The sequence below is a fragment of the Plectropomus leopardus genome, chromosome 7 (assembly GCF_008729295.1).
Source record: "Plectropomus leopardus isolate mb chromosome 7, YSFRI_Pleo_2.0, whole genome shotgun sequence".
In the NCBI taxonomy this organism is placed as follows: Eukaryota; Metazoa; Chordata; class Actinopteri; order Perciformes; family Serranidae; genus Plectropomus; species Plectropomus leopardus.
The window spans coordinates 24,267,242-24,291,071 of NC_056469.1; the positions used below are offsets into that span (position 1 = coordinate 24,267,242).

Genomic DNA, 23,830 nt, shown 5'->3' on the forward strand with positions numbered 1-23,830 from the left:
AATATAGAGGTATTCCCAGTGGTGGAAAGCAACTAAGTACATTTACTCAAGTACTGTTCTTCACAATTTTGAGGTACTTGGAGTATTTCATCATCTGCTACTTAAATCTTCCTCATTTGAGAGGCAAATATTTTACTTTTTACTGCACCATATTTAATTGAAAGCTGATTTACTTTAGAGATTCAGATAATAAATATGACATATAATCAACAAATAAATTATAGCATATATTAAAGGGACAGTTCATTCCCAAAATAAAAAATACTTTTTTTCCCTCTAACCTGTAGTGCTATTTATCAATCTAGATTGTTTTGGTGTGAGTTTCCGAGTGTTGGAGATATCGGCCGAAGACATGTCGGTCGTCTCTCCAGTATAATGGAACTAGATGTTTCTTGGTTTGTGGCGCTCAAAGTGCCAAAAAAATAAATTAAGACAACTAACCAGCAATGTCTCTTTCTAGAAATCATGACCCAATTAATCAAAATAATCCACAAACCTTGTTGTGAGAAGTTTCTTTTTAAAAATCTGTAACAGAACTACACTAGCCAACTGTATCACAGCGCAGAAAAAGTGTGCATCTACTCACGGAGAAGAAACTCGTGCTTGTTACAACACAAAATGTAAATATTAATGCCGTCCTCCGAAGCTGATACGTAACGTTAGCTAGCTCAGTGGTGCTAGGTGAGCTTAGCGGTAGATGCACGCTTCCTTCTGCGTCGTGATTCGGTTGGTGGCTGTAGGTCAGCAGAAAGAGAATAGTTCCTACATGAAACTGCTTCAACAAGGTCTGTGGATTATTTATTATCATATTTTGTGAACATTACTGTTGAGTTTTTCATATTTATCTTAAGTTGCTTTGAGTAACACAAGCCAAGTGTCATCTAGTTCCGTTAATGGATAAAATGCACTGCAGGTATGAATTTTTGACTTTGGGGTGAATTTTGGGTCTCTCATAATGAATCTTTTTGTGTATAATGTTTTTGTTATTCGTGTGTGTGTCTTTGTACATATGAAACACCCACTGTAATACCTTGCAGTGGGCCTACAGGTTCTAGGTTTGACACCACTCTCAGCAAGGGTAAAAGACCATGACACATAAAATGTTAAAAGCTTTATTATATAAAATATTTAAAAAATCAAATAGTTCATCTCCACTTCAGTGTTCTTCAGTCAATTTAAATATAATACAATGGCAGGCCAAGGGTCAGCAGTGCCGCAGGTTTCTCGCTTCCACAGTCCACAGCTTTACAAGCTCGGACATGACAGTCCTCTCAGAGCCAGCGCCGTATTACGAGGCTAGAAACACTTTAATCTTCAAGAAGCCACGACTCTTTCTCTCGTCAGCGGTGCTTAAGAGCCCTCCCTGCACAGAGAGGAGCACACAGAGAACGGACCTTTTTCACAGAAGATATTCTGACTTGTCGTAGTAGGAAAAGCACAGGTGAAATTAATAACATTAGTGATGGCTCAGTTCCTTTCAGTGTGCCAGTGAGCTAATCCAGTGAGTCAGCATGCTCAATACTAGGACCTCCCCTAAATGGAATACAGCCATCATTAATGCTATCAAAAACACCTGTGCTTTTCCAGCTATGACATGTCAAAATGTCTGGTGTAAAAAACGTCTATGAGAGAGGCCGCAGTGCTGGCAGCACATGCTTAAATACCCTGAGTGAGGACGCACACCTGACACACCTGCCTGCAATCACCCTGATTGACAGCCATGGCTCACAGCAAATGTATATTTCCTCCACTATACACACACACACACAATCACAATCCCATGCTCACGTGTCAGTGTGAAGGTAAGTTCTACCTGTTTTTTTTTGTGTGTGTGTGTGTCTTTGGTCATATCGTTTCTCTTTGTGGTTGTTTTTGCGTGATCCTGGTTGTTATGAGTCTCTTCCAGGTCAGTACATTTGAGTGTCATTTTGGAGATGAAGGCCATGGGGCCTCTAACACTTTGGGCCCCTATAAGTGGAGTGGAGGCTTTTATAGCAGCATATCGTAGCCGATGGTTTTAGGATGAGATGTCAAGGTGTCTGACGTTTGTGTTTTCACACACATACACGACTACAGTAGTCAGCCGAAGCTATAAATTCAGGGTGTTGCTCTGGTTCACCAGGAAACACAGCCAGTCCACTTCCCACCTCAGGGAGAAATTAGACAGGACTTCCCCTCACTGCCCTCTTTATTTACAGTCATTAAGCCATTACTTACATTCAAGGGTGAAATTGGGATTCGTAATGCCTGGAGCTGTGACTCACAGAGTGCGTATATACATATGCAGCAGCAACGGTAGAGTTCAGCGTCTTGTATTAGGTACGAGTCTTTAAAGTATTAAAGTTCAAGTTAATAGGGGCAGAGCTTTTTCAGTCTTTTTCAGTTCAGTTTTTTCACGTTCACTTGATTTAAAAAAAAAAAGATACTTGAATTGCTGATAATGACCGTGCTAAGTGGCCAGCGCCTACACTTCATTCATGTCTCACAGTGTTGTAGAACATCTTGTTGAACTGGATTATTATTTCAGGGTGCACTCACTTATTGGAGAGAGAGTGCTCTCAGGTGCTCTGTGCGGTAAACCACTTACTACAAGTGTGCAGAGTAGGCAATTAAAATGATGACACAAAATCTCTTTGAAATTGAAAATATGGATTAAAAATAAAGATGAATTATGTGCTCAGAATCATGTAGGTTAACCTAGAGGGGTGTGGTGCTGCTCCAAATGCAGATTTCACCCCTAAATTGGCTATAAGGGAGAATTTATAGGACATTACTTACAGGTGTGACTACTTAAGTGTCCCTGCAGTGGAAATTACCTTATTGTGTAGTTCTACAGCCCCACATGTGTCTTCTCTGCTGTTTGGTAGACTGTTTAAGAAAATAGAAAAGTAGGTTTTAATCTCCAAAAAGAGCAATGTGCTTCCCATTAGCTGTGTGGCCAAAGGGCTCCTTTGCCCTTTGTTCCCTTTAAATGAGTACAAATGTTTCAGGTATCTGAGGAAACAAATATATTTGCTGAAAACATCCTACCACGATTTTAAAAAAAATCTAAGTTTGATTCAAACAGTGGCTTATTTTGTGATTTATGTCTAACTTTTCTCATTTGATCATCATTATTCCATCACTAGCAACAACAAACATACATGATGAACCGATTCTTATCGTGCTATACTCTATAAATATATAACAATGTCCTCTGGTGCATGAGCATAGTGAGACACTTATTTCAAATCTTGACCTTCTGATTATTTGAATCCTCCAGCTGCCTCTGTGCACTTAAAAGCACGCCATATGAAGGTAATAGTGCTCGCTCGTTTGGATCCACTGTGAAAAAAACATCTTCTTTCCCCTTCTTTATATGTGCTGCTGTCGTTCTCTGCACAAATCCAGCAGCATACCGTGTTATCAAATATGTCTTCAGTATCATAAATATTTTCAGTCCAACAACTAAAGCCCAGCATCATTTTCTGCCCAACAGAAGCTTTGCCACAAGTAATGCTCCTCACAGTAATGGAGTTTTGTTTTGCCAACACTAGTGTTTTCCATCTCTATCAGAGTGAGCACTTAACAAACCCAGCTCTCTAATTTCTCCACTAAACCTTGTGACTCTTAATTTATTTTAATCCTTGATTAAAAGTCTTTTTTAAATGACATAATCACAAGAAATTCTTATTTTTACATGTTTTTTTTCCTTATAAGCAGAAAAATGCCTACAACAATCCAAGTTTCTCTCTTCCACCCAACTAAGACTAAATAAAGCGTAATTGCCTTGTTAATTGAACTGACAATAAAGTTGACTTTGACTTTGATGGAGGCCTGAGGCCCCTTCTCGCATGTATTGGGTGGTGGACAAGTCACCAGTTACAGAAATACCTAGTAAGGTAGTAAGGTAGTATTTTGGAAACACTATCCTATCTTTGTAGAAGAACTCACAGGGAAAAATAAAACGGCAGATTAATATAGAATTTGATCTTCCACATTGTTAAGTATGAAACAGACACCATGACTGCTATGAAGGTAAATGTGATGCCACATGAATCTATTCTTTTTAACCCTGATCCTTGACTGGCAGCACCAATTATTTCCATAATGTTAATCATATAACAGACTGTTTTAAATGCAGAATACCAGGTGAGGTAATGTAACTGGAGTTGGAGTTAAAAGCTCTCCATCTTCAGACCTAGCTGGACCAGTTTTAATCTTCCAGCTGAGTTGGATGCTGAGCTGTACTTCCCTGATGTTCAGTGGAAGGAGGTAGAGAGCTCTGGCCATCCGCATGTTGTCTACAACCACTTGAAAAATGCTCGGCAGTGCCTCGAGACGATCCTGCGGGATCGTCTCCTTCAGGCTGGAGTGGAGTGAGCGAGAGGTCAGGAGAGATTGATTGTACGGGTGAGAGGAGGTGAAAAAGGCAACAGACTCTGCTCTCGGGCAGCACTTGTGCCACTTTGCAGGTAGTCTGTGGTTGCTGCAGGCTGAGATGGTGCTGCTGCAGATGAATGAGATGTCGCTCAAACAGAGGTTTCATGACCAGAGTGAGCATGGGAAAAACACTCTGTATCTAATTGAATGAGACAAACAAAGGAGCTCTGATGTAAAGATGGAACTATAAAATCGTAGCTGTCAGTCTGAAGTCCTAACAAGAGTCTAGTGGCAAAAAAAGACCACAGGAGAAGCAGAGCGGCAGCCACAGTCAGCGCTCAGGCAGAGGGACAGCGGACAGGTGCAGTAAAGAGTTAGTGGTGGTCATTAGATAAACTTGATGTAGTATGACAGCTCCTGCAGGAGGAGAAAGATGGCTGTGGAGCAAGTAAGATGGCTGGAAGACACAGCAATGAGTGTTAAAACTGTCCCTCTCTGGCAAAATACCCTGAATGAAAAAGGAAAGTGCAGAATTTTTTTTTGCTGGAGGGAGCTGTGGGACACGGACTGAACCAAATTAGTCACGTTTTGTACAAAGGTACGCTGTGCAAGCATCAAAGATCTGTGATGGTGGCATCGTCTGTGGTAACATTTGGAAGTTGGTGTCAAGTTTTAAATTTTTTGCCTGCATGCTTTCTTATAGTAACCGCACAGTTAGATCCCACCATATGCAGAATCAGCTTCACATTAGCTTGTATTAACTCTATTTTCATTTCGCTCTCGATTAATTTGGAACAACTTGTTTATTTTGGTGTTCAAGCAAAGGCGGGCATATCATGTGGGGAACATTTTAGAGTTTATTGGGCTTGTATGACTTTCGCTCGGCCCCTTCTTTGGTTATAATTAAGCAATTGAACCCCTCACACTGTAGATACAAACTGGCTCTGATTAGATGAGCGTGTGAGATTTTAATGATCAGTGTAATAAAAAGAAGGGTGCTGATTTGTGGCCTTGTTTGTTTAATCTGCACAAATTGGTATCACATGTAGAATCAAAAGTGCTGGCAAATAATTAATAGTATTTGGAGTTTTGCTGCTACCAGATCAGAGTCTGTCATCATCATGGACAGATTATGAGACGATGGGACCCTAGACACAGATATGTTTTGTGGTTTCATGTCTCCTTGTGGTTGTTGTATGTCTCTTTGTAGCCATTTGGCATCTCTTTTTGCCATCACTTGAGTTTCTTAAAGATAATTCTGTGTCTTTTTATTATATATGTCTCTGTGTGAGGCAATTTTGTATGTTTTTTTGGTTTCTTTGTGGTCATTTTGTGTCTACTTGTGGTTGTTTTATGTCTCTTTGTGGTCATTTGGTGTCTCTTTCTCTTAAGCAGGTTCTCTGAGATAATTCTCTGTCTTATAGAGGTCTTTTTTATTTTTTTTTGGTCGCTTTGTGTCACTTTTGTCATTTTTTGTCTGTTGTCAATTGAGTGTTGTTGAGATAACTGCTCAACTGAGGTAATTTTTGTGTCTCTTTGAGGTATTTTGTGTCTTATTTTGTTGTTTTGTTTCTCTTTGTAGTCATTTTATGTCTCATTGTCATCACTTTAGTTCCTTTATGATAATTCTCTGTCTTACTGAAGTAATTTTGTATCTTGAGATGATTTATATCTCTTTTGGTCACTTTGTGTTGCTTTGTATCCAATTTGTGTCTCATTGTGGATGTTTTATGTCTCTGTCGTCATTCTCTGTCTCTTCGTAGTAACTTTGTCACACTTTGCGGTTATTTTGTGTCTCTTTGAGGCAATTTTGTGTCTCTTCTGGTTGCTTTGTGTCATGTTGTGGTCCTTTTGTGTCTGCTTTTAGTTGTTTTATGTCTCTTTGTAGTCATTTGGTATCTCTTTGTGGCTGTTATGCCTGTTTTTGTAGTTATCATGTGCCTCTTTGCAGTTCTTTTTCACTGTGGACCCGATCAGTGATCCATCCATGATACAATTAATTACAGATAATTTCATAAACCACAGGGATGCACTTAGAAGTCCTGTGATGTAACACTTACCTGACATTGTGCACTATCCTGATGCAGTAAAACGATCATATGAGGTGCCAAAAGTGGGCCAATATGAAAAAATAAAAAATATTTGGCAAATACTTGTCCTAGATTTGAAAACAAGAGCAGCTAATAATAAGCAAAACCACTGTGATGATAATACAAGGCCTATATGAAATGCAGTGTTCAAACAAAGTCTTTGATCCACACCTTTCACAACATCCTTCTCCACCCTGAAAGAGGACTGATGAAGTGCTAAGAATATCCCCCAGATGTGATGGCACCAGAGGGGAAAATCAGATTTGTCCTGCTGGAGGATACTTTACATTATGTTGACACACTTATTCAAGGTGACTTTTAATGACACACAGCCTACATACCAACTCACAAGCGTGCCCTATACAGTCTATATATCCAATATCAAACCTCCTGACTGAGACGGATCTTACAGATACAGCCATCAATCAACGTCACATAAGGATGAGGAGCTTTTATTGCATAAATAAAGAAAACAGATGCAGATTTTAGGCATCTGGAGAACAATGTAAGACTATCTAAACAGACAAAAAATGAATACTGTAAAGTTTGTTTAGCCAGATCTACACGTCCCCCAAATCTACCAGCTTGCAGTGATTCTGTCTTGCAACATGACGGCCGTCTCCAGTGATCCGTGTCCGTTTGAAGGAGATTCCTCTAGCCGGACACGGTGAAAACACACACACAGCCCTGAGCCTTCAGCAGTAAATCACACTCTCGCAGCTCCTCCTCTCCTTCTCCTTTTCATTTCTCTCTTTATATTTTTTTTCTCTCTCTCTCTTCTCTTTTCATTTTTTACTGTGCAGTAAGGAATGCTCGCTCTACAGGGTGGCTGGTGTTCACTGGAGCGCCTCAACTCCCATGTCTCACACTCATCCCATGTGTCTCCTATTAGCTACACTCAACCAAGAGAGGGAGGGACGCAGAGAAAGAGGGGGGGGGAGTCAGAAAGAGAGGGGGAGGGGGAGGAGAGAGTGAGGAATTTGATATGCTTTGTGCATGAGTGACTTGTATAAAACAAAGACAGGGCAAATAGTCTGAATGTATGTGAGAAAGGGGGAGAGAAAAAAAAAATAGTGCACGCATGAATACGCCAGAGACTAGCAAAAAAAGATTATAATTTATTTCCAGATTTTTTTGCCTTCATTTGCATCTTGTTTCACAAGGTAAATTGAAAATAAAAATAAAAACCGACCGCCGTACCATGAAAATGTAAAAAAATAATACAAATAATATGTACTGTATATATAATTATATCATTATCAACAAACAGACGACATTAATCATAATAACAATACTATTGATCATGAACATAACATAACACTAAATTGCTGGTCTCATGCATATAGAACGCCCCTCAGATACAAAGGAGGGGGTAATTACTAAAAATAGAACCAAAAGTTCCACCAGTTCAGAATAAGCGCCTAGCTACATGCAATGACATAAAAGAGACTCATGTACACATTCCTTCTGGCATCAAGTAATTTACACATACTTCACTATTGCCGCCCCCATCTAATATACTGTACAGAGCACGATACAAAACAGGACTGGAGTTTGAGAACATTATGCAGGGAAGCGCTGGAGTCTGGTGCAGTTAGCAGGGACTGTGTGCAACGTTTTCACGCCTTCCTCCCTCTTTTGTTATAATCCTTCAGAAAAATCTTCTTGCTTTCTTCCCCGTCCATTAGTCCGGCTTTTGTTTTTGAGTCTTTGTTCCCTCATTGTTTTCAGTGCTTTTCTTTTCGTTTTTTGCACACATTCTCCCTCGTTTTTTTTTCTCTCCATGCTGCTCTTTGTCGTGCCCCTCCCTCACAGGGTCTTGTCACTTTCTTTCTTCAGGTGACTAAAAGGTCAAAGGGGAAACCGTGTTAGAGTGCAATTTGAAGTTAAAGGTCACAGCTAAGCATGAGGTTCAGTTTCATCTCGGATAATTGCAGCTTTTACTCCCACTGTTTTGGGATAAAAGCTTTATTTGATTTCATTTTACAGGATTCAAACAGATATTGTGTACATTTTTTAAAAAAAACAAAAACCCTTCCTGTGCCACGCAGCCAAGCTGACCTATACAGCCAAGATGCATCAGAATATTGCCAGCTTTCTAACTACTTTTGATTTTGGTAGCCCTGCCAATTGTAACAAACCAATCGACAGCTTGTGAACAAACCCAAGGCTGCCAAATGTCAGCATAACTAACCTTGGACTTTCATCTAAAAAAACAACAGCAGCAGTGTTATTCATTTGTGTTGTTTGTAGACTCAGTCTCTGATTCAGGCTTGTTAAAAAGTCAAACATAATGTAGTAACCAGACTTGTAGATTTTGCTACCTAAAGTGAAGTTTAATTCCCTTGATTCATGTCCCAATAAAGTATTGGGTCAGATTTACTCCATTGTTGTCTTATTTTTTAAGTCATCTTTGAGCGTTATGAACCTGGTAAGCTATCGGTCAGTAAAAGATGAAAAACAGACATATAGAACACATAGCTTTGGGTCTCGAATCAGGTTTGGGTCACAAATTTGGCAGAACAAGAAGCGTTTAGGTGTGCTAGGCCTCAGAGCCCTGACACACCAAGGTGGCAATCGAAAGTCGCTCAATGGGCTGTCAGTGAACGTCTGTCGCCCTTGTCTTTGCCCTGTGTGCCGCACCTTTAGCAATAGTTGTCAACTGTCTGCTTTTTTTTTTTTTTTTTTGGCCGATTCAGCATGCTGACTTGTTGGACCCGTCTGTGAGACAAATCCCTCTGATAGGAAGTTCAGCTTAGTGCACACGAACAGAAATAAAAGTGAGGAAAGCAAACAAACAAGGCCAAGAGGATGTGAGATCGAAACAAACTTGTTAGGTATGATTATTTTGTAGCCATTGAGCTCTTTAGCAGAAATTTTAGGAATTGTTTGTGTTCTTGTTTGTTAACGCACAGCAAATGCAATGTCTTCTTTCATTATCAAATAGATTAATGAATGTGCTAACTGACTGACTAGCGACTTAAGTCCATCGGTCTTCAGGCTTCCCTTTTTAAATGACAAATACAGACTACTGCTGCCTGCTGGTGTGGAGAGTTATTTCCTCTCACTCAGGTGCAGAACGTACATGCTGTTTGGTTGTTGGCTTAAGTTTTTGCGATGTGGTCAAGTGCAACTTTTTGACCAAGACTCAGGTGATGTGAGGCTACGCAGCAGTCAGCCTTTGTCGCCACTTGATCTTGATGCTGGTTTGGTGTGTCTGGGCCTTTAAAAACACTTTGGTCTCATTTTTAAGACAATGCAAAACTGAGGGCCCATGTACACCAAAATTATATTTATAGTGTCCATAACATTAGATCTAAAACCACCAATGGATTATTTGATTAGTCACAAAAATATAATCTGCAAAGATTTTGATAATTTCTTAATTTTTCAAGTTGTTTTTGCAAAAATGCCAAACACAGTTTGGTTCCAGCTTCTCAAATGTGAAGATTTTCTGCCTTTAAGGCCTCCTTTTGTCTGCTGCGATAGTTAACAATACATCTTTGGGTTTTAGACAAAAAAAAGCAATTTGAGGACAACAATTTGAGAGCATTTTTCACATTTTCTAGACAGAATTCATCAATTAATATTATCAAAAGATGAATCGACAATGAAAATCATTCTTTGTTGCAAGCTTACAAAACATATTAAATCAATACTGTATTAACAGTGACAGTTAAAATAAACGCAGCCTGTCTGTACCTGTAATACTCGTCCTGGGTGAGGGAGTGGTGGTGATGGTGATGTATCCACTGTTGTTCCAGGGCCAGTCTCTGGATCTGCAGCTCTGCGCTCTGGGCCTGCTGCATGGCCTGGAGCTGATGGGCTGCCGACATGGGACCAGTGAGGGAGGACGGCTGGGGCAGGTCACGGAAAGGAGCGCCTGTAGAAAAAAGAGACGAAAGAAGAAGAAACAGAAAAGGAAGACAAAGGTCAGTTATCATCATCACATGCAAAAAATGTCTTCATAAGCTTTTTAGCACTGTAGAGTTTTTAGAGAAAAAAACCGAGCAAGTACATGGACGAGGAGCCTTCTCCTCACCGAACAGCTGTTGGCGGAGCACCTCGCTGTCAGTGAGGGGGTGAGCCAGGATGGGGGTGCCGAGTGTGGCTCCTGGGTAAGGGAGGCGTGCCAAAGGAGACCCCGATGCCAACGGGTCCATCAGGGGGTGTACCCCGCCCGTCGCTGGATGCCAGTGATGTAATAGGAAATACAGGAGATATTTAATAAGAGTAAATTATGAATTCAAAACAAAGATAATGCACACAGCATAGAAATACATTATTGCAACATTAAATGTCCCATAGTGTGCTCATTTTCAGGTTCATACTTGTATTTAGAATTTCTATTAGAACATGTTTACGTGTTTTAATGTTCAAAAAACTCTTTTTTTCCCTCACATGGTCTGTCTGAATATACCTGTATTCACTCTCTGCCTGAAATGCTCTGTTTTAGTGCCTGTCTCTTTATGACCCCCTCCTGAAAAAGCCAAGTCTGCTCTGATTGGTCGGTGTTTCCCGGTCTTACACATCTGCCTTCTGTGTTTTTTACAAGCCCCCAGGAAATGCGCCAGGCTCTGATGCAAATTCTATGTAGTGGTCAAAAGTTGAAATTACAGTGTCTGGGTCTATCAAGTGATGCCCACTGGCCTAGAGAGTCTTTCCCCCCTTTACTTATGTCAGGACGAGACGTCTGTAAATCAGTAAATAATATCTTGTGAGCGTCAAAACCCTCATGAAATGACTCATTTCACTATCTAGACTTAAGCAATCCAGTTCAATAACATTTGGAATGTCTAAAAGAGCAGCAAGATTACATTTTTAGACCGCCATTCAAGCTAGCGAAGTGAAGTCAGTCGCTCTGCCTACACAAATTTCAAGCACACTCGGCTGCCGAAAGTCTCTAGTGTGCTTGTCTTATGGGCCAGTAGATCTGGGGGTTTTATACCCTGAAAAAGAGATTTTTTAAAAAAATTTTGCTTCATGTGCCAATGAGCAGCTCTCATAGGAATGAACGGGTCCCGCCCCCATGGATGTTTCCAGACTTCCTATTTCCTATTCCTATTCATCATTGCTGCCTGGGGGAATGACTGGAGCAGCACTGCAGTTTCTTCCGTTATATAGTATAGTTGTGACATCACAACTTCAAGGAAGTCCTGATGGCTCGCTTAAAGGAACAGTTTCCTAATACACTGAATAGGTTTTGATGCTTTTACAGTATTCTGTAGTACCTTTACCTGCTTTATAATAAAAAGAGAAAAACATGGAAATCCAACATTTTACAATATGGGACCTTTAAAGAGATATGACAATCTGGACTCTGCATGTAGCACACATTCATTCATCATAATGGCTTTTGCTAAAGTGGAAATGTAAAATGAAAAATACTGACATGCACATTTGAATTTTAAATGCACGGTTAATAAGAGGGCCTTTCTTGTTTGTAATACATCCTCTGTTGAGTGGTGTTACCAAACTAAAGGTAGGAGGAAATCTGAGGAAACAAGAATCTTATTGAAACTTTTAACATTTGAAGAAATTAATCAGATGTCTTAGAGAAAAGTGTGACCCAGCATGGCTTGAAATCAAAGAAAGCTCTGTTTATTTCTGAACTACATTAAAGTACAAAGATTTATGTTGGAGTTGAAGAATAAAGATGGCACTGTTCTTTGATTTTCTTACTTCCTCCAATTCCCTGCCTTGTCTGTGGAAAACAACCCCAAGCCTATGTGTTACTCCTGAAGATGTAAACCTTTAAAATGGGTCACAAGTATATTATTTTAATTTTTTTAAAGGCTTGGCAATCTCATATAAAAGTGGGGAATCATAATTTTTAGAAAATGTTACTAAAACCGGAGTAAGTAGTGCATTTGTTTGGGATTATTTTCAGCCTGAGATTAAAAACCATTTGGTGCATCAGTTCAGCATACACAGCAGTACGGTGAATGTGGAGACCTTTTTATACAGACATCATGTTAAAGGGCCACTAGGAAGTCCTTTCTTTCTGCCACCTTTGCATTTTTACACAAAACCAAACGTCGGCAGCATCGTTCCACTCCAGTGTGTGATTATAGACAGCATGCCGGCGTTGCAGAATCAAAAGAGGTGTGACAGGAATGACATGTAACACAAAAACGTTGGCCTCATCTGCAGCACTTTCTAAACAATAACAAAGGCAGAACATGTCAATAACAACCATTTACCATTTCTGTTATATGGCAGCTGATCTCATCGTCTGCTCGGAGGGTAAGAAGCTCTCGAATCTCATTGTTTTCCCAATTTGTGGAGAGCAAAAAATGTGCTTCTTTGAGTTAGCCACTAACTGCTAACAGCAGCTTTTTAATTCTCCCTACGTGGTCAAAATGTTGCACCTGGGCCGCCCACGATCCTGTCCTGCCAGATCTCCTGTTTATATAGACTCTGTTTCGGCACTGTTCGACCTCCCATGGTGGTAAAAGTGAACGGCAGGCAGTGTAAAAGAGGCTTATGATTGACACAAAATACAGTGTCCATGTTCATCCAAAAGCAGAAAAATATCATCTAATGCAACAATGTGGCTTTTCTATTTGTTTTTTTAAATAGTTTTTGGACAACAAAGGTCTGTGGCAGGGATGCTGGACCTGGACACTGGTATCACTGGTCTATGGTCCATAGAATTTTGCTCAGCTTATATTTTCCTTTTATATAAGACAGATCTTGTACACGCCAACCTTCACTTAATTTTTTACTACAAAATGTTCTCGCAGTAACACATTTGTGAAAAGGCAGATGATAGTGACAACATCATCATTTGTAGTAGAAGTGGTTAGTACCTGTGTCTTGCTGGTGCAGGTGTAGATGTGAGTGGATGTGTGAATGCTGGTGATGATGAGGTGTCACGTTTAACATCTGTAGACGCCCCAGATTCTCTCCTCCACCTCCATTTCCACCTGTTCCTCCTCCACTTCCCCCTCCCCCTCCTCCGTTTCCACCACTTCCTCCCCTTTCTCTCTCCCTTTCTCTTTCTCGCTCTCTGTCCCCAAAGGCCGGCAAAGCTGCTCTGTCCCTCTCCCTCTCCCGCTCTCGTTCCCCACTCCTGTCTCGCTCATAAGAGGTGGGGGAGCGAGTGGGAGTGGGGTAACTCTCAGGGGGAGCGGTTGGAGCAGTGGCTGGTGGCAGATGAGAGGACAGGGAGCTGGGAAAAGAAGAATGGGGGACCGGGTGATGAAGCGAGGAGGCGCTGGAGGTCGGCGGAGCAGGTGGAGGAGGAGCTGGTGGAGGAGCAGCGGGGCCGGCTGGGGCTGGGGGTGCAGCCGGTGGTACAGATGACGGGTGAGAGGGGAGAGAGGGTGTTAGAAGGGATGAAGGGGGCGGATTGGACAGGGACTGAGGGGCAGGAGGGTTTGGAGGCCGAGTTACCGGTGGCAGGGTCGGGTTCGGGAGGTGTGGGGGGCCAGGGGGAGCTGGGGGAGGAGGCGTGCCATAGAGCGCCACCTCATTAGCTCCTGCTGCACCTCCTCCAAGTAGCAAAGAGTGTGCATGTGCATTAGCATGTGCATGAGCATGAGCATGAGCATGTGCATGGGAATGAGAGTGAGCGAGGGCGAGAGCTGCCGGATCATGTATGGCCCCTGGTGGGTAAACCCGCTCGTCACTCTTAAATTCAAATCCTGGCTTTATCCGCTCTCGATGTGCTGCCACTGCGTGCGGAAAGCCGACTCCTCCTAACCCTGCACCCCCAATCCCTCCAGGTATTGGGCCTCCTGCCACCCCAGCATGGCCGCCAACACCTGGACCCCCTTCAAGGCTGCCACCGTACAAAAAGCCCAAGATGGCTGCAGCCGTAGCCGCGTCAGTTGGCAGGTGATGTGGGTGGCCTAAAGCGTGATTCTGGAACTGAGGGAGGAAGAATGAAGGGTGGACGTGGGGGTGGCCGTGGTGAACTTGTGCGTGGTGTGCCTGGGCGCGACTTGCCGCCCCAAGTGGAGACATAGCATGAGGGCGAGCATATTCGCTCAAGGTTCTCAGCGCCGGGGTGTCAGGGCCCAGATATGGACCTCCTAGACCGATTCCCAGGGCTCCCTGAGGGCCAACCACTGTTGATGCCCCACCCATGGATGGCAGGAGGAGGGAGTGGGGAATAGAGTGAGCGAGGGTGGGATGAAGATGGTGTGCTTGAGCGAGGTGAGCATGCGGGTGTGAGGGATGATGCTGGGGGTGAGGGGGAGGGTGGGAGACAGAGTTGCCCGAGGAGGAGGAGGAAGAAGATGAAGGGTCGAGGATGATAGAAGACGAGGAGGGGAAGAAGAGAGAGGAGCCCTGGCGGCCTGCTCCAGCAGCACTGACATCCTTCTGCTGCTGCAGAGAGAAAAAAAGACAGTAAATCACATCTGCCCTGATCTGCTTTACTCCCCTCCCGTTAAAATGACCATTTTAATCGACATCAAATCCATTAAATCTGACACGCAGCATAATTATCACGCTCAAATGTGCACACCTGTAGATGTCGATCCAGTTCCCTCTCACGTTCGCGCTCCCTCTCTCGTTCCCTCTCTTTTTCTCGGAGGTCTCTGGCCCGCTGCTCCACCTCCCTGCGAGCTCTTTCGATCACCTCGTTCCTTTTCTTCCACAGTTTGGAGCCGTCCAATGGGACAAAGAGGACATCACTGCGAGCGCAGGAATTCCCACTTCCACGATCAAGGACCTTGTGAAACCTGGACACAGCAGAGGAAACAATCATTACCACAACCACCATAATGATCACCATTACTGTTAACCCTTTGAAACCTGGAGTGACATCACTTTTCTTCTAGGGAAAAAAGAAAAAAGTTAGGGAAAAACAATACTTATGATTATTATAATTACATGTTTGAAATTACAGTTCTGCGCAAAAGTCTTAGGCTACCTTAAACTTTTTGTTAAGCAAGATTATAAAACGCACAATAAACAGTAAACGCACAATCGCAACTGGGATGTAATATTGCCTTTACCGTGCTGATTGGCTGGCATGGATGGGAATGTCTACAGGTTTGGGTTCAGGAGACGGGCTTCTCAGCACAGGCGGTGGACTCTCACTCTCTTCCCTTTCCTCTATTGGTTCCTCTTTGATAACAGGTGTGGGAGGCGGGCCCGAATCCGAATGTCCATCTCCTCCAGGTACTGAAGAACTGGAAGCAGGGGTCGAAATGCTGTTGTTGTTGGCCGAGTTACTGAGAGGTGGAGGTCCTTTTGAGACATTTTGAGGCGAGAGCGATTGTGAGCTGGTATTGCTGCTGTTGGGTGCGCTACTGTTGCTATTGCTGTTGACCATGCTGCTGTTCCCGTTGGAGTGGTATGTTCCACTGAAGGGAGGGTGGCTGTTCAAAGTGCCGTGGAAAGGGGACGGGCGGCATCCAGGCGAACAGCTGGATGACGGACCTGGGCCGGAAAGTGGCATGTTGGGTCCAGACGAGGAGCCAGGGGGGAAAGATGAGAAGCCTCCCATCTGATTTGTGGATGGGCTGGGTAACGGAGACAGGGGTGTTGGGGGAGTCTGGGCGGAGGACTGGTAGTGTTGGGGGCGCACACTGGGTGCCAAACTTGATGGAGGTGGCTGCGTGTGGGAGCTTTGAGGTGGGGGTAGAGGAGGTGGTGGAGGGGGATAAGGGGCATTCGGAGGATGTCCATGATGGCTGGAAGATGAGGACGGAGAGAGCGCAGGTGGCTGATTTGGACCTCCGCGGTTTTGATACAGAGCAGACTCTCGGAGATTTGAGTCTCTCTCTCTGTCTCTGGGCCCAGACTGGTAGTGGGGATGAGAGGGATGGGAGTGATGGGTTCCTCCAGGCCCTGAATACTCTCTTCCCAAACTTGGAGTCACCCCTGGCGGACTAAGGTACTCTCGAGTTGTGCCAGTGGACGGAGGTGCCCCGGCAGGAAAGTCTTTCCCTCCAGTGGGAGGATACTCTCTGTGAAAGTGGTCTGCTCCGGAGGAAGGGGTCTGCGCCTGGTCCATGGGAGGAGGGAAGTCTCGGCTGGATGAGTTTGGGGGATGTGGGTGAGGGTGTGGGGGAAGGGACGAATGGGAAGGGTGACTGGGGTTGCTTTGGGGTGATGCAGGTGGGTCTCGGTTCAGCATGGGGGTGACAGGTAGCCCACTGGTTGAACTTGGTGGGTTTCCCTGGGGGATGGAGTTGTTTGGATTACTGTTGCCTACAACCTCTCTTGTCTGTCCCCCAAACTCACCCCATCTGGTTCCATCTTTGTCTCTGGGATGCCCCCCTCCAGTTCCATTGGGGCCAAAGTCTCTATTCTGGTTTTGGTTTGGCAGCGGAAACTCCCTCCCTGTGTCCCGTTCCCTTTCTCGCTCCCTGTCTCTAAAAGCTGGACCAAAGTCTCTTCTTTCAGACCCCAAATTAGGTCCATCCCTCCCTGAACCTTGAAATTCCCGATTCTGACCCACTGGCAGACCCCCAAACTCCCTGCCTGGGATGCTGTTGGACCCACTCATCCCACCACAAGCAGTACTACTGTTACTCGCGCTACTATTGTTGCTGCTGTTGCCAATGGGAGCAGAGAACTCCCTGTTGATCTCCCTCCCTGCGCACTCCCCCCTCACCCCCCTCTCCCTCTCTCCTGCGGCCCCCCTCTCTCTGTCTCCTCCCCCTCCGGCGTACCTGGGAAGGTACTCCCTGTGGGGGTGGGGGTGAGGATGGGGGAGGTAAGAGGGGTGGGAGGAGGAGTGGCGAGAGGACGGAGGGTTGTAAACAGAAGGAAGTTGTTGCTGCTGCACCGGCGGCTGGTGCTGCGGTTGGTGCGGGTGGTGGTTGCCAGGATAACGTGTGTAGCCCCAGCTCCCCTGGCAACCAGTTGCTGTGCCACCCTGCCAGCTGGTGGAGCTGTAGTGGTGAGGGTGGGTGGAGGGCTGGGTCTGAGTCTGGGACTGCGGCTGGGGGCCGGTCTGTGGCAACAGAGAAGGAGGAGTGGACTGTGTCTTGTCCAGGAGTTTGTCTGCCTTTTCTATTTTGTCTCTTTCTATCTTAACCTCAGCAGGCAGGTTTTGTCCCCCGAGCTCCAACGGCTTCAGGGCAGGTGGAGGAGGAAGAGGAGGGGGCAAGGAGTGGGGAATGTTGGGGCTGTTATGGGCAAAATCTCCACCCGAGATAGTTGTCTTGGTCACACACTGTGTGCTGGCTTTGGAATTCATTCTGCTGCCACTAAGTGCACCATCAACGCCCGTCGGTCCTCCATACTCAACTTTACACATCAATTTGGAGTCCAGGGAGAAATAGGACTTCCTCCCACTATTGCTGTCGTTTGACGAATCTCCTGTTCCACGGAGAGAGGGAGTCAGACCAGAGGAGGAGCACGGAGCGGAGGGTGGCTTAAGAGATGGACAGTCTTCAATTCGTGTATCCACATCCCTCTTTTCTCCATCTCCACAGGACTCCTCCCCTCTCCCCTCTCGCAGCGCTCTCCTCTCCTCCCCTGCGACCTTTCCCACTCCTCCCTCCTTGCCTTTCTCCCGTTCCCTCTCTCCTTGCTTTGGTGAGTCGGGGCCATCCGAATCAGAGTCCAGGCTACCCAAAGGGGAAGCAGAGAGACTTGGGGATGAGGAACGATTGTCCTGGTCTATATCCCGCCCACTGCTCAGACTGCTGCTGCTATTGGCCAGGCTGCCTACAACTGAACTCCTGCTGCCCTGGGATTGGCCGTCCTCGTTGTCACTCTCACGGGATTGGCTGGCAACCGAGGTTGGAGGTGGGACAGTGGAAGGAGCCGAGCTGTCAGTCGAGTGTGTTGATGTTGGAGGGTTTGGGGTAGAGGCCGAATCCTGACAAGAAAAGATAATTTCTGGATGAGGTAAAACTGTGAATGTGTTTCTATTATAAAAACAAAGATTGGAACTCTTTATAGCGTCGACAGTGCCTTTTGGTTGATTTAGCTGAATCAAAGCTTCATAATTGGTCTTTACATAACAGGTTGATAAAATGTAACACAAACCTGAACTTTCTGCCTCTTTGGAGGAGACACAAGTTCCTCCCCCTCACTCTCTGATGAATCATGCCCTTGTGATCTGCGACTGAAGCGATTTCCAGCCAATTCCTCACCAGCACCTCTTTGCTAAAACAACACAAGACTTTTAATTCTGTGGTGATGCTTTTGAATCCCTAATAGGCCTATGACTGTTTTTAGAACAAAGCAGCGCTAGCATGCACACGTGTACACACATACACACACATACACACATCGGAAACATCAATGTCCGACATGAAACATCAAAGATTTCAAAGTGCTACGTTGTAAAACACACTATCGAACAATACTGACACTGCAAGGGTATGTCTGTGGCAATCATACTGATGACTCATGCGCCGACAGCACTCACACACACACACACACACACAAAATTAAGGCTCTTTATATCTTGTAGCTCTTGTAGTTGCACGACATATGTAAACTAAAAGTTAAAAAAAAGACAAACGAGGTGTGCTCTAACCGTCTGTCTATCGTTGCGTTCAGGGCGAGTGGGGCTGGGGTGCGGGCGTCTGCCCCTTCTCTCCTCGCTCGCCCCCCGCCGTCGCCCACTGCGCATGGGCATCTGCAAAACCCAAAAACCAGCAAAAGACATTTAGGGAGGAAGGGAAGGCATTAGGTAAAACAATGTGGAGTTATAAGAATAAGGAGATACACAGAAAGACATAAGTGTTGATTAAAAAGAAAATAGAGTTAGTACAAGCCAAGAGAAAGTCAAGTTAGGTCAGTTAAAGGTGGAATTCAGAAAGGGCAACAACAAGAGGTGAGAAGACAGATAGAAAGTAGACACTGAGAGCAGAGAAAAGAGCAAAATATAAATGTGGAATCTCACAACCAAACAAATAATTTGCATCTTAGTCATCCTGCTTATTTTGAAATACTATCACATACTGAACTAATTATGATGTAGCCAGACTCCCAAATGTTCTATGCAGGTACACAGTCCCTGACCTCATTGTAACAAGCAGACGGAGGCCTTGTTCGTACCGATTCTTTGTGTGTCCGTGTTTTCATTATTTCTTCTTTAAAACGCCCATTTTACAACACAAGCCATTGCAGGGGCTGAACTGGTTCCTGTTGCTTACTGACTGGGCTGAGTGTTACACCATGAGAGCTACCCAAAACCTGTAAAGAAGCATAAACAAAGAAGGCATTATTCAGTCTTTATCCTACAGAGAATTCAATGTTTTGAAGAACGTTAGGATGCAGCGATGAGCGACAGCATTTGCCGTCTGCAGCCAGTGTGGAGTTGAAGAATGTGAAAAGAAAAATCAGAGTTTTAAAACTGCAAAAGGAGTGTTGCAACATTGAAATTCCCAGCATGCTTCAGACTGTATCGGCACAACTGCTTTTCACCGCGCTCCAAACTGTTTCTGGCTTCACCACAGCAGCGAATGCACAATAGGTTAACCCACTCACACTACCAGAATGCATACTCGTGGTTCAGCATAATTGGGTGCTATAGCACTGAAACAACAGATAATAAGAGCAGTCGAAAAGGTGCTGCATTTTGGATGCAGAAGACAAACATCTCGAGAATAAGGAACCACACCCCCCCCTCCTTCCACCATCACTACAACAGCCAAAACCCACAGCCACTTGTGGTTAACCCACATGACCTGGTTATGGCCGGCACAATCCCATTCTTATTTATCAACCCATCCAGCCATTAGGGAAACGCACAAGATCCTTTATCCAATCGGGTGACAACATAGGTGGACTACTCTGCACGGGCTCGCCTAATCCATTCATTCATGTACCACTATGATGAAAAAATGGTTCATGTATATTGAATGAGGATATAAATAGTCCAGACCACCAGATGAAAAAAAAGATATATTTGGCCGAACAGTTAGAAGAGAGCTATTGTACCCTCTCTGCTGTGCAGACAGTAAATAGTAGCCAAACTAAGGATGCACGATATTGGAATTTTTTGCTGATATCTGATAATGCTGATATATAACAACTCATTTGGCCAATAACTGATATTGATATATATACACTTTTTTGCCACATAATTTTAGTAATCATCACATCTTTTCTGTTGTGGAATAAACATCATATAGTGCATGCGTTTATTGTGATGCCACAAGCAGATAGACATGAAATACAGGGCTTTTTAGAGTAAAAAAATATTCATTCACTGTGCAAAATAAGTAGAAAATACTTAAATCTGAGGGTTGTTTTGTTCATGTTCACTTTATAAATTAAAAAAATATATAATTTGCATGTTGGCAGATTTCATCTTAAAGCCTGTATCTGCCGATACCGATGATGTGCCAATATTATCGTGCATCCCTACTGATTTTGTGTTGATTCCTGTAAATCCTGCACTACACATGGCTATGCATTAGTTATTAATGCATCCTGCAGTGACTGATCCAGTGTGAGTTCAACTGTCACACTTCATATGCATAACAGGAAAAAAAAAACGTGCTATTTGCACAGTCAGTCAGCCTCATTAACATATGACTAAGTTCATCACACGGGAAAACATTCAGTGCGCTCCTGTACACATAATGCATCTCAGTTACAGGTGGCAGCCACTGGCCTGTCTGTGGTCCACTGGCAGGTCCTTGGCCATGGTCAGTAAACAACTAGGACATCCACCAGCATTGCGCGAGCACACAGCCACATGCATTATCAACAAATTGACCGCTGCGTGTGATGCAAAGCAGCAGCATGCAGTTGCTCTGCTTACATCACCGAGCGAGCGAGCACTGCAACGACTCTTTTCTTCTTTCTTCCTGCGAATGTTATTGATACACATGCAGAGGAGAACCCGGCCAAAGCTGCTCTGCCGCCGCCTGCCCAAAACCAACACGACGGTAGAGGTAGAGAGTCGAGCTGCACATACATGTTCACAATCAGAATGGATGCCTGTGCAGTTTCTACACGCTGCACATCTTAAAAAAAAGAAAAAAAAGACAGAAATATGGAATGGCGAATCATGGCATTTCGCACCGGCTCTCCCTTTTCCTCGCTGGAATGTGGGTGCGCGTCTATTAACATTAATTCACCGGGACATAATTTGGCCACGATGATAATTAACGCACAAAGGGGGTAAAAAAATATGGGAGGGAGAGCACTAACAGCAGGAATAGCTCCAAATACACAGCAAAAGCATCCATTTTTGCCCTTTTTTTTTTTACTTACCTATGATATCCAGCGATGCGTGCTCTCACTCTCACTCTCCCCTTTCCTTTCTCTCCCTCTGTTTTGTCGTTTTATGTTGCACGCTGACACGCACACCTCAGAGCCCAGGCGTCTGTCAACACGGGCTCGTGCTGCCTCATATTGCACCGATAATAACAATAATGCAGAAGAAATCTCTTTCTATTCGTTGCAGGGGAAAAAACAGGGGTGCCAACTGAAGACTACAAATTGATGCGTACCCTCGCCTCTTCCCCACCCCCTTTCGCCCCTTTTTTTCTTTTTTTAACCCCCCCTCTCCCACCCTACCTACTCCCCCTCTTCCTCTAAGACGACTTGCACTTTTTTTTTTATATATCCCTTCTCCGGTCTTACAGTCACAATTTTTTAGCGGAGGGGTGAGCTAGAGAGGGATGCACGTCGGGTGAGAGAAAGGGAGAGAGGAGAGGGCGTGATTTGCATGAGGAGAGAGGGGGAGGAGGAGGAAGGAGGGAGTAGTGAGGCAGGGAGAAGGAGGAAGAGAGGCGCAGAGAGAGGGCCAAAACTCTGAAGAGGGAGGGGATCAAGAGGGAGGGTCTCTCTCTCTCTGTCTCTGTGTTGCCTAGTCCCTCCAGAGTCACCTTTACTGTATGGAGAGGCTTCAGACTGAATAACTAGCTGCTTTATCTCGCGATGAAGAGGGAGAAACGTCCAAAAATGTCTTTGTTCTCACAGGACTTACTTGATGGTAACGCCAAACAAGGTGTAAGGTGGACTACAATACATATTAATGTGTCATGTTAATGCCAAAGTCAGCGACTTAACAAAGAAAACTCGAGTAATTAAACAATTAAGAAATTAGCAATTAAATGGTGTTATGTGTCTGTCCAAGAGCTCCCTGTCTGTCTGTCTGTCTGTCTGGGGGAAGCTTGCAGCGGTGTGTCCAGTCAAGCGGCTCTGCAGACCTCCTCCTCCTCCTCCTCCTCCCCTCCGCTCCGCTGCTGTCGTTCTCTCTCTCTCTCTCTCCCCTTCACGCAGCCCCCTGTCCCGTCTCCTATTGTGTGGTAACCATGGAAACCAGTGCCGGAGACTGTACCCGTTGCGCATGCGCGGCTCCAGCCTTCCTTCATCATCATCACCAGCAGCCCGGCACCACGCACGACAGGAACCGAGACCTCCACGCGCTCGCGCTCCCTCTGCTGCACAGTCTCTGCAACGATCAGCGCGTGAAGGCTGATGATTGACCTGCAGCCGCGTGCCGTTACAATGTGGCGAAAGCTAACTCGAGGTTGCCTTATTGTCACAAATTTAGATATGCTACATTGTATACTACACAGCATTGGCTATTTTATATTTGAGTAAAATAAAATAAAATAATATAAAAAAAAATAAAATAAAAAAAAAAGAGATAAGATAATCCTTTAGTAGTCCCACAGTGGGGGGAATTCACATTATTATAGTAACAAGGAGCGTACAAGATAAGCAAGCAAACAGAACAATATAAATAGTAAGGAACAAAGTGCGAAAAGTGAGGGAAAAAAATAAAATTATGTTATAATATATTAATTAAAAAGTCTGTCCTATACTACTACAATTACTTGAATATTTATGGCTTCAATATATATACATATCTACATCATATTCATCTTTGCCTTCTTTTGTACTGTAACAGAAATATTGAAATTTGATGTGCAGTCTTATAATAAATCATTTTTAAAAATTGTATTGCTGAGGTACATTTTATGTTTGTTTGTTTGTTAGTTATGAGAGCAGAGGGGAGGGAGGCACCTAAGTTTTTTTAAGCTCTGGGGAAGAAGTTATGTTTTTTGATTTGGCTTAGGGGGAAGGACATAAAACTTTAAATGGTCATAGTTTGTAATTATTTAAAATAGACTCCAAACCCCAAACCCGCAAAAGGGTTTTAGAGACATGTTTTCATTAAAAATCTACAAAGTCAAAGCTTTTATCACAGACAGAAACTGTGAAATATGGTATTTATGACGGAGGAAGGGTCATGTATTTTCCCCGTCACTCAGGGAGGTTCAAGGAACCTAAGGAAGGAATATTTATTTATTTATGAAACAAAGTCACACCACAGCTGTCATGCTTCTGTCATGTCATGTTTTTGCTTATTTTTTAATTTTGTCAATTTCCTGTGTCATTTTTATTTTGATCATCTCTGTCTCTTATTGTTTCAGATCCTCACATCCTGTCAAGTTTCTCTCCAGTGTGATTACCTGCCCTGCCCCTGA

The 23,830-nt window shown here is 44.0% G+C and overlaps 1 protein-coding gene across 2 annotated transcripts; it reads right to left on the reverse strand.

Moving 5' to 3' along the window:
• Positions 1-7,649: 7,649 nt before the first annotated feature.
• Positions 7,650-21,861, reverse strand: atn1 (atrophin 1). 2 transcript variants are annotated; one of them, XM_042489293.1, is made up of 10 exons: positions 21,603-21,861; positions 19,434-19,571; positions 18,910-19,011; positions 18,414-18,533; positions 15,422-18,243; positions 14,929-15,145; positions 13,265-14,786; positions 10,495-10,638; positions 10,155-10,335; positions 7,650-8,295 (listed from the first exon to the last, which is right to left on the reverse strand). In XM_042489293.1, the coding sequence occupies exons 2-10, from the start codon at positions 19,458-19,460 to the stop codon at positions 8,262-8,264; spliced, it is 5,169 nt and encodes a 1,722-aa protein (XP_042345227.1). In that variant the 5' UTR covers positions 19,461-19,571; positions 21,603-21,861; the 3' UTR covers positions 7,650-8,261. The 2 variants fall into 2 exon arrangements, with proteins under 2 accessions (XP_042345227.1, XP_042345226.1); XM_042489292.1 differs by having other exon boundaries at positions 10,471-10,638; positions 13,265-14,789.
• Positions 21,862-23,830: the final 1,969 nt, after the last annotated feature.

Excerpts from the sequence above, each read along its gene's own strand:
- atn1 (XM_042489292.1), bottom strand. The coding sequence starts at position 19,460 with ATGAAAACACGGACACACAAAGAATCG. Across the intron at positions 15,146-15,421 it reads CATGCCAGCCAATCAGCACG|GTTTCACAAGGTCCTTGATC; the intron begins GTAAAGGCAATA and ends TGCTGTGTCCAG. Across the intron at positions 10,639-13,264 it reads CCTGCACCAGCAAGACACAG|CGACGGGCGGGGTACACCCC; the intron begins GTACTAACCACT and ends ACTGGCATCCAG.